The 11312-nt window shown below is 35.5% G+C and overlaps 1 protein-coding gene across 1 annotated transcript; it reads right to left on the bottom strand.

Moving 5' to 3' along the window:
- Positions 1–9018: 9018 nt before the first annotated feature.
- On the bottom strand, positions 9019–9881 carry LOC131650415 (uncharacterized). Its single transcript, XM_058920126.1, has 3 exons — positions 9795–9881; positions 9477–9712; positions 9019–9397 (listed from the first exon to the last, which is right to left on the bottom strand). The coding sequence occupies exons 1-3, from the start codon at positions 9879–9881 to the stop codon at positions 9019–9021; spliced, it is 702 nt and encodes a 233-aa protein (XP_058776109.1).
- Between the last annotated feature and the right edge of the window lie 1431 nt (positions 9882–11312).

The following is an 11312-nucleotide window of genomic DNA, read 5'->3' as shown; positions in this document are numbered from 1 at the left end:
TAGCAGAATTGAAACTTGACTGGATTGTTTTCACATAGCTATTTATCTTTATAAATATTTTCCAAAACTTTCTGACAATTTCCTACTTCTAGGATTGTTGTCTCCCTGTGCTAACTAGCCTATCATGGCTCTTTTTTCAAAAATCAATGCAGCTTAGGCTCAAAAATCACTATTTTCACTTTTTTCTGTTTTAAATACGTAAACGTCCCAATGATAATTTTGAATGAACATGTGCATTTGAATATGATTGATGTTTACCAGGAAAAACAGGAATAGCATTCAGGAAATGTCCCAATTATCTGGACATCATCCCATCAGAAGAAAATCCCCAAGAGAAACGCGTTTCTCAGCAAATTCCTCAAAAAGATTTTCTCTTCAAAAGAAGTCTTATTCCCCAGCAGGGTTGTTCCAGATTACTATCTTCAGAAGGTGTGATCCCCGCACCCGGACTTGGTCAGATAGTGCATCGGAGGATTATGCATCTTCCTCATTCCCATTTGAAAGGGCATCAGAACTTCCAGCTACCTTTCATTCCCGAGTGATAGTCAAAGATCCTTCAACAGAGTACCATGGTTCTCGAAGAATTTCCCCAGCCGAGGGTACTCAAACAAGACAAAAGATCATCAACGATCACAATATAGTCATGTCCAGATGACTGGCGGAAATTTATTTTCCCAAATAGAAGCTTGACATCTCACATTCATACATCACATATTCACATTCATACATCATATTCATACATCATACATCATGCATCATGCGCATATTCATACGCATATTCATACACAACATAACATGCATATTTCTCCAAGAATATCTCACATTACATGCATCATAAACATTGCATATCACTAACTTGATTTTTCAGGCAGACGGATATCTTCGACAAAGATGTTCTCAATCACATGCAGTGTTCATCTGAATGCCATAAACGGTTCTCTCAGATATAATCAAGCCAAAGATTCATTCTGATCACTTACCAACTCAAAAACAGACATTGCAGATCAAAGTCGATACCTCAGACAGTTCCAGAACGATCTAACATTGCAGATCTAAAGCGATACCTCAGACGGTTCCAGAACGATCTAGCATCAAAGATCTAAAGCGATACCTCAGACGGTTCCAGAACGATCTACTATCAAAGATCTAAAGCGATACCTCAGACGGTTCCAGAACGATCTAGCATCGCAGATCTAAAGCGATACCTCAGACGGTTCCAGAACGATCTAACATTGCAGATCTAAAGCGATACCTCAGACGGTTCCAGAACGATCTAACATTGCAGATCTAAAGCGATACCTCAGACGGTTCCACAATGATCAACTTCCAAAATCTAAATCGGAAAAACTTTGGACAAGTTCCGTAACGATTATCTTCCAAGACTTAAAGCGGTAACCTTGGACGGTTCTGAAACAGTCAACACAAAGACTTTCAAATCCTTCATCAAGATATAATCAATGGATTCATTCTGATGAACAAACCATCAACCCATTTACCAGGTGGCATCTGAAAGCCCATCTCAGGTAATGTTTCAATCTGCCAACAACATTTCACAGACGACATTCAAATGCAACTTCCAACATCTCTTCTGATCAAGGTAAGTGCAAATTTTCAGGGCATCTAAATATTCAATCATCTTCTACCTTCAGATTTCAGACAATCTCTTCAGGTTTAAGAAGATTGAATAGGGGCAACTGTTATACCCCAAAATTTGCCCGCATTATTTTTCAAGAAAACTCCAATCTGAAAATTAAAAGTCTCATATAATCATGGATTTTTATTTCAACAAAGATCCTGATATATGAAATACTTAGTTTTTAGAATTTTTCTTATACAGTAATTTGACTTGCAGTTGAATTTATTCTTACGCAAACGCCAAATGCTGTTTATTACTTCACACATGCTATTTATTTATTTACAGATAAATAGTACTGACACAATTGGTACAGAGTTAAATCTTTTTGCAGGCGCAGAATCAGGAAACTCAGACTGTACTGGTAACAAGTAGATTATTATTATCTTTTGTTTCCCACTAATTTTTGTACTATATTCCATTATTTTCAAAAATCTTTTTCAAAAATCAAATCTCTCTTTTTCCCAACACTATCTCCACTTTCTTTCAAATCTTACTTCCACTCAAAATTTCCTTTTGTACGGAATCACATCATTCCCCAACGTCTCTATCCTTCTTTCCACTCTATAAATACCTCTCATTTTTTCATAAAAATCTCACATCAAATTCTAATTCATCTCTCAAATTTCTACTTCATAATCCATCCTTTCTTCTTTCCCGACAAAATGGCGAAGCGGTGGGAAACGTGTTTTCTTATGGTCATCACCATTGCTACGGTGATCATGTCTTTCTTCTGTCTACATAGCCCGGAACACTGTGGACCTGAGATGCTTATGCTCCCAATCATCTACATGTTACTATTTGTAGCATGGGTTATCAATCGTCATTCTTAAAATTTGTCGTATTTCTTATTTCTTAAATGTACCGTTTATTCGTCGTACTGTTCAATATAGTATGTAATATTTGTACTGTCAGTATTAAATATTGTACTATTTGTCATAATATTGCTTAATTACTCAGATAATATTTTATGTGTTTTCTGCCAGTCAAATATGCATTTTTCTGTGCATTAAATGATTTTCAGGGTTATTATCGGTAATTTTGCCCGCATACAGTAAATATTAGTTATTTATTATGTCTGTGTTTTTTAACAAGTCATGTAAATAAACTTTCATTTTTCACATAAAACAAAAGCAAAAACAACAAAAAAAGAAAATTAACTTTGACTGTTGATTTTTCACTCTAACTGCTACATCAATACCTGGACAGTCAGTTGACAGCTAAACTGCTGGCAGTACAATTCTCAGTGTTTTGTACCATCAATCAAATCAATCTTTCACAATTCAAAATTCCAAGATTTTTGTTCTAGAAGTCTTCTGAATATCACGCGATTAGCAGAGACTCAACACTGCACAAAAATCAGGTACGTTTAACTGTCTCCTACATAAACAGTCCCTGACTAGGGTTTTCTTGTTTTTACAGGAGAAACAAGTTTTTGAGACCTCAAATGGATTTCATGCACATCCATACATCTCAAAGTACCATCATACAAATTTTCAAACTTCAATTCACTCAGACGCACCGTCAGCAGCTCAAACAGTCAACAGACGACCCGTTTGACCAAAAAGTCAACAGACAGTCAAAAATGAATTTTTTTTGTCAAAATCCATATTTTGTCAAAGGATTCATCATTTGATCATTGGATGATCATAATTCATCAAGGAAAGATCAAAAATCAACAAAACCCTAAGATTCAAAATTAGGGTTTTTACCTGAAAAGTCAACTCAACTTTGACTGGTCATAACTCTCTCATCCTTCATCCAAAAAATTCAAACCAAAGCTCATTTTGAAAGAAATTCAATTATCTTTCAAATGCCATTGATCCCATGGTCATTGGATTCACCATTTGAAAACTATGATCAAAGACATTACAGGTCATTTTCAAAGTCAACAAAAAGACACTTTTTTCAAAAGGACACAAGGAGCATCAAAAATCATTTTGACATGAGACCAAAGGCATTGGTTAGAGGACTCTTTGAGGTTTCCAAAAAGTGCAAGATCTCCTTCATATGACAAAAATTGAGGGATTTACACCTTGTTGAAGTTGGCTAAATTTTGGAAAATGCATAAAACCAACATTGCTCAAAAATGCATTTTTTCCAAAAGGGGCCAAGTTTTCATGGTTCAAACATCATTTCCATAATATTATGGGCCTCCCACGACCAAGACTAAGCCCATAACATTTTTCATCCATTTTTGCTTGATTTTTTCTTATTTTAAGATTAAATTAAAAGGAAAAATGAAAGGATAATGGATAGCTTGAATTCCAAGCATGACTCATCAATATGACTCATTCAACTCTGTCTCAAGGCAAAGTACAGCAGAGGGAGAGAAGAAAATCAAGCCATAGTGGCTTAAATGCCAAGCTACATATGTGGAAAAAGTCAAGATTCTAGCAAAAGCACTTATTGCTTTCTAGCTTAGATTTTAAGCACCTCAATGCTTATAAATAGACTCCAATACTTCAGTAATATAGAGAGACAAGTTCAGAAACAAAGCCTTGCTCATAACACACTTGTAACCACTTGGAACTTTTTGAAAGAAATTCAAAATTCGAATTTTAGTTTCTAACTAGTTTCAGTTCAAACTAAGCATTCAAACATCATCCTTGAACATCAATAAACGTATCCCAATCAATTGCAAGCCTTGAAGCTCACTAAATCGAGCTATACAGGTCATAATTTGTTCGAACCTAAATCAACTCGTATCTGGTTATTCACGCATGCTTAACAAGATGTAGACATATATTTGAGTTTGGTTTGATGTGTAGATCATTTCTGGAAACTTAATTGAAGTTTGAACACGTATACACGAAACTACCATTTTAGGGTTCTTCATCTCAAAATTAGGGCTTTCCAAATTAGGCAAAATTACAAGTTCAAACATGTCCCATTGAATTCGTATGGACCAGACGAATTCAACCATGGCATCGCGCCAGATTTATATCACGTTTTACTTGTATTCGCTATTTTTTGCAGGTGTAATAGGTGGGAGCTTTTACACCACCTGCAAACGCAAGGTGTAAAAGGGTGGTTCTGATGAAGAAGATGATGCGTGGCTCCTCCCTATTGGCCAGGGCGCGCGCGTTTTTTTTTAAAATAACTTTTGATCCTGTGCTTTGCAGTCCACGCTTTTGCCATGTGTCTCAATTTAATCACCTTCTGATCCACTTGCCAGCTCATCCTGCGTACCAGACACGCTAGCCCATGATATAGACTCTCAATCCAACCACACCTGATCAGTATCCTTTTATTTTCTATTTTATTTTAATTTTCTTTGTAAAATTAATTAAAAATAGTTTCAAAAATCCAAAAAATGCACAAAAAATATTTAGACTTCTAAAATAATATATTATTTTCTGAAATAAAAATATTTTATTTTTCTTCAAAATTTCAATATTTTGCATAATTAATTAGTATATATTTATATATTTGCTTTTTAATTATTCTAACCAATCAAAAAATCATAAAAAAAATTGTTCTTCATGTTAAATATTGTTTATATATTATAAACTAATTTTTTACATATTTTGAATAATTTTCTCTTTAAGTTTTAGTTATTTGTATAATTATTTGTATAATTATGTATTAATTAGCTTAATCAATTTCAAATCAATTTCAAAAATCCCAAAAAAAATTAGTTTTGTTTTAAAATTAATTGACAAATATTTTGTACATATTTTAAACTCAATTTCTAGGTTTAAATCTATTTTCATCTTTTTTCTTCATTTTAATTTAATTAATCATGCATTAATTATAATTAAAATCAATCATAAAAAATCCAAAAACATGCCTTTTATTTTTCTTGCAATTTAAATTCCTAGATAAATGTATAGGATGTCAAATTCATGTAAATAGGCTAGTTTACATTTCCTGCACAATCGATGTAATAGCGTAGATTTACTTTCCGCACTTTACATTTCCGCATTTTAATTTCCAGCAAATATAAACTGCGTGTATGTCAAAGATAAAATTGAACCGTTAGATCACTAACTTCAAAGATAAAATATCTGAATCCAATCACAATCACACTTGCACCTCTTAAGGTAATCCCTTCTCATTCTTTTCAAAATCAAAAATCAAAATTCTACTGTTTCGAGTACAAAATCGAACCTTTTGTTTGTATCTGGTGAAAGGATAGATTTTTAAAGGAAATGGGATAAAGACCTTACAACTCAGGGTAGACCTCCTAGTTTGCTTGCTCAAATCAAAACAAACAAAATTCTCATACACTGTTGTTTTTCAAAACAAAACTTTCCAAAAAGACAATACTTTGTATACATCCAAACACGGATCATTACAAAGTTAACGTTCTTTTCAAAAACATCTTTCAAAAGATAAACAAGCATTTTGTATACATCCACACACGGATCATTACAAAATTCAATTTACAAAGGTATTTGAAACTACATATGAGCATTCTAAAGCAATTGAAAAGTAATCGAAAAACAAGTGAGCTAAGCAAACTTAAGAGCCCATGGATAACCATGGATACAAAGGGTGCTAACACCTTCCCTTTGTATAACCTACCCCCTTACCCAGAATTTCTTAAAGGTCTTTTTTCTGTTTCTTTTATAAACCTTTCCTTAATTGGATAAAATAAAAGGTCGGTGGCGACTCTGTGAATTTTCAAAAATGCGAAAGCATTAAGCGATAAAAAAGAGTCAGTTCACGTATCTCTCCCGAACAGAGGTATGGCCCGAGATAAAAACGGAGGTCCACACGGGCATCTGTAGATATACCTGGGATAAATCCAAATTTGGTGTGTCATCAACTGTGCATAAAACTCGAGGTGAAACCCATCGCCTAGAGGAAGAAAAAAGAGAAGGAAGAGGAAAGATTAGTTGTGGTAGAAGAGGTAAAAAGTTTGCTAGAGGCAAGGTTCGTCCAAAAGATTAAATATCCCACATGGCTGGCTAGCATAGTGATGGTGAAAAAGAACTCAGCGAAATGATGGATATTCATAGATTTCACAGACCTCAACAAGGTGTGCCCTAAAGATCCATATCCATTGCCAAATATTGACAAGCTTATAAATGGCACATCAAGTTTCAAGAAGTTGAGTTTCATAGAAGCATACTTTGGGTACAACCAAATTAGGAAATGCCTCGGCGATGCCCAAAAAACAACAATCATGAAAACATAAGCAATTACTATTTTCATGTCATGCTTTTAGGGCTAAAAAAAGGCATGAGTAACATTTCAAAGGCTCATTGATGAGAACAAAAACTCATTATTAAAAACAAATGTTTTTGGCCAAAATTGGACAAGTTAGGCCCTAACACCTTTTATTACAACATGATTAATTAAAAACATTAAAATGGGGGCAGTAGGCCCACATGTCATACTTTCTTCATTAGTTTGGATCAAAATGATAAGTCTTAAACAATTCCCTCTCAATTGATCCCTTGCTCCCATCTGAGGTGGAGCCAGAATCCCAGACCAGGGGGTAGAAGATTTTATATTAATATTTTAGCATGAGAAGAGTTGGTGTATTCTCTGACAACACACTCGTGAAGTGTGAAGAGTTAGTGTATTGGTCTAGAAATGAAAACATAACATTGTGACTTAGCCTTTTACCATGAGATCAAATAATCCTATTTAAAATATTTCAAAATACCCTTTTTCGTCCCTTAACTTTCACTCGGGGTCCATTTTGGTCCCACAATTTTTAAAAAGTTCACATAACTCCCTTATCTTTTAAAATGGTGTCAGGTTTATCCTTTCCGTCTATTTCATTGAAACGTCTGTTTAGAGTTGCCAGCGTGGCATATGACCTGGATCTTCTTCTCCTTCATTAAAAGGAATGTTACTTCTGGAAAATGAATTCTTAACAATTTGGGGGCTAGGTTTGTTGAATAAACACCATCGTGAGAATAATTTACGGGTTGCTAGGGTTTTCCCGAAATCCAGAACAATGAAATCGTCCACTTCTTCGTCATCTATGTTACAAGGAAGCCATGAAAGTTTCATCTCTCAGCTTGGTACGAAGTCGGAACTGCCATGGAAACCAGTTTGCTACTGTGGAGATAAGGCCATTCTAAGAAGGGCAAAGACCACTAAGAGTTTTGGAAGACAATTTTGGGGGTGTCCTCATTTTAAGGTACGTTATTTTTCACAGAGTGTTAGTTTATAGTGTTGGTTTATTAGATTTATGAAATTGAACATGAGGGTGTGTGACATGTAGGGGCCTGATCATCCCGGGTGTGGGTTTTTCGAGTGGTTCTGCGAAGAATCTGAAGAAAACAATGGGCAAATCATGATGGTTAGGTTGGAGAAGCTTGGAAAGAATATTGAACACATACAAGAGGAGTTTGTCAAAATTAGATTGTCAACTGAAGAAATAAAGAAAGAGACTGATCACATACAGAGTCAATTGAAGAAGATGATGAAATATGGAAAATGCTGTAGCTTGATGATTATCATAATTTTGTTTGTAACCTGTTTTATTAAGGATTAGGTTTTATGTTAGTGAGATAGTATTGTGTACCAGTTTTATGAACCAGTTATGTACCAGGTTTAATCTTCAAATTGAAAGCATTATGTTGTGTTCAATTATGTATCAATTGTGTATCAATTATGCACCAGTCTTATGAACCAATTATAACCAGTTATGTACCAGTTTTATGAACAAATTGAAAGCATTATGTTGTGTTCAATTATGTATCAATTATGTACAATTATGTACCAGTTCAGAATTATGTACCAGTTCAGTTTAGTGTTGTAATTTTGAAAACAGAGTATCACAACAAAATGCTTATAATGCAACCAGAATAGAGCATCACATTAAACAAGCTATGCCATAGAGGTTCAAAAGATACATTAGACTTGCAGAGTACTTATAATACACCAGTTAGGATTCCAAACATTACAAAAGTGCATAAAACCAGACAAATTACCAGACAAATTACATAAAACCATAATTGTTAATAAGTTCCAAAAGTGCTAAATAACTAATATAAAATCTAAAGTGCTAGACATTCTTCTTGAATGAGGCTCTCTTTGTTGGTGTTGTCCTCCTAGTTGTTGGCCCAATTTTTGATGCACCTAGTCTTGTGGTTGGTCCTGGTGGTACCCAAGGAGTCTGTGGCCTTCTCACACCCAGCTTTTTTTGCCTTGCTTGTTGTTGCCTTTTTTGCAGGACTTTGTCTTGTTCTGGATGTCTGAGAAGCTGGTTGACTTTGTTGAGTAGTTGGCTGTGCACTAACTTGTTGAGTAGCTGGCTGTGAAGTTGTTACTTGTGATGTTTGTTGAGTACTTGGTTGTGCAGGCCCTTGAGGAGTTTGTTGTGATGTTTGTTGAGTAGTTGGCTGTGCAGGCCCTGTCACCTTACATGTAACTTTGTTGTGCCCTGACTTTTTGCATCTACTGCATTTCACAATCAGTCATGTCCTCCTAAGTTTTCTATCAGTACCATCAAGCTCTCCTTGTTCAAGATTCCTCTTCTTCTTTGGTCTGCCAGGCATTTTTCTGAACTTAGGAGGATGCACATTTGGGTATTGTGTCCTTGCCCATAGGTTAGAACCATTCACAGGATATATAACTGGTTTGTAGACAGCAATGTACCTACTCTTCCTATAGTACTCTGGAATGAAATCTTCAAATCTAAAGTTCCTACTCTTCATACATGACAATGCATGAACACATGGCAAACCAGATAACTCCCACCTCCTACATGAACATATGTGGTCCTTCAAGTTCACAGTGAACATGTCAGCTGGATCTTGCACATGCTTAACTTCAAAAATATGTTCATCAGACATCCTACACAATAGAATAACCAAGAATCACATTACAGCTCATGCATAATTAATTAAATACAAGAGATCACACTTATTTATACCTTACAATCCATGAGTTGGTGTAGGTACTTGTTTTCTCCACTTGTTTTCTAATGTTTGGCAGCACTGCATCATCAGGTAAATTCTCAAACCGCATCCTATTCTTAGCCCATCTCTCCATAAAATAGGTCCTGATCTCTTCCAGCATTGTTACTAAAGGCTTGGTCCTTGACTCAAGGATCACACTATTGAATGCCTCAGACATGTTATTGAGTAGAGTATCACATTTGTTAGTTACCTAAACACAGCATATGAACAGGTTCTTATTATCAAACGTATACATCTTATCAAACAAGTAATAGCAAGTAATAGCAAGTTACCTTAAAGTGTGATTTACTCCAGAATCTTGGAGATGTCTTCATCATATGTAAATATGCCTCATCACTAATAAGTCTCATAGACCTCATTTCTCTGTCCCAAGCTTGTACATAGGTTGACCTTGCAGCTTTCCAGATAGCATCTTTCAACATTTTACCAGGATACTTCTTCCTGAAGTTATTATAAAGGTGCCTCACACAGAATCTTTGTTCAACACCTGGCAAAAGTTCATCCATTGCTGGTAGTAGACCCTGAAAATTCACATAAGAATATAATGCATCAATAAAAAAGTGTAATGTGATACTAAAGACATAATTCTGCACAAACAAAATAAACCATGACCTTTTGCTGGTCTGAGATGAATGTGTATGTCAAACACTCTTCTTGACCACCTAGGTCATCAATCAGCAACTGCAAAAACCAGGTCCAGCTATCCCTGTTTTCTCCTTCTACAACTGCAAATGCAACTGGAAGCATCTGGTCATTTGGATCCCTCCCTATTGCAGCCATAATTTGTCCACCACACAACCCCTTTAAGAAGCAACCATCTAGACCAATGATGTGCCTAGATAACTTAAAGCTTTCCTTATATGCTGCAAAGCAAACATACAGCCTTTTGAAATATGGTCTTTGGTCCTCACTACCATCTGGGACTGGATCAACATTAATCTTGATAGTAGACCCTAGGTTAGCTCTTAGAAACTCATGGCAATAATCATAAATCCTTATATAATCCCCTAAGAAAGATCCATCAACCATGTCTCTATCCTTAAATCTTGCCCTTATAGCCTTAGTCTTGTTAACACCCACATTCCACTTCCTTTGAGCCTTTGCCTTTATGTCCTTAATCTTCATCCTTGGATTGGTTTTCAGAGAGTTTTGAATTCTCTTGCTCAGCCATTTAGTGGTCAACATTTTCACATTATACTCTCTACTGCACTCATGCTTGTCAACCAATTTCCTTAGTTGCCATGTTTCTTCATTTGGAAATTTAGCACAATATGCTTCCCATTGACACCCATCCTTGCATTTAACCCTCACCCTCACTTTGTCATTCTTTGTAAACCTCATATTTCTTCCACTTTGCACAGCATATGATGTTATAGCTTCCTTGAAGTCATCCTTTGACCTAAAGTACACTCCTACTTCCCACTTATAATCTGCCATGTCCTTCTTCACATTAAACATTGGGTAACTCTTATGTTTAACATCACCTTCTTCACTATCACAACCACTTTCAAGTTCCTCACTATCATTTGCTATTTCCTCTTCCAAACCATCTTTATCCAACTGTTGTTTGCTTTGTTCCCCCTCTAGATCTTCAAGAAGATCATCCAAATCTTCTTCCTCTAAATCATCAAAGCCATCAAATGAATCATCAAATACCACTTCCATAGCACTCTCATAATTTTCATCAGCACTATCATCTCCACTATCAGTAGTAGACCCATCATTCACCTCACCCACATTGTCCTCATCCCTCACAGTATGTACCTCTTCCCTCACAATAGTCTCTTCAT

This window comes from Vicia villosa, linkage group LG2, assembly GCF_029867415.1.
Source record: "Vicia villosa cultivar HV-30 ecotype Madison, WI linkage group LG2, Vvil1.0, whole genome shotgun sequence".
Lineage (NCBI taxonomy): Eukaryota > Viridiplantae > Streptophyta > Magnoliopsida > Fabales > Fabaceae > Vicia > Vicia villosa.
Note: the sequence above shows the minus strand (reverse complement) of the source record. Positions and strands in the feature narration are given on the sequence as shown.

Excerpts from the sequence above, each read along its gene's own strand:
- LOC131650415 (XM_058920126.1), bottom strand. The coding sequence starts at position 9,881 with ATGAGGTCTATGAGACTTATTAGTGATGAGGCATATTTACATATGATG. Across the intron at positions 9,713-9,794 it reads GGAGTAAATCACACTTTAAG|GTAACTAACAAATGTGATAC; the intron begins GTAACTTGCTAT and ends TGCTGTGTTTAG. Across the intron at positions 9,398-9,476 it reads ACCAACTCATGGATTGTAAG|GATGTCTGATGAACATATTT; the intron begins GTATAAATAAGT and ends TCTATTGTGTAG.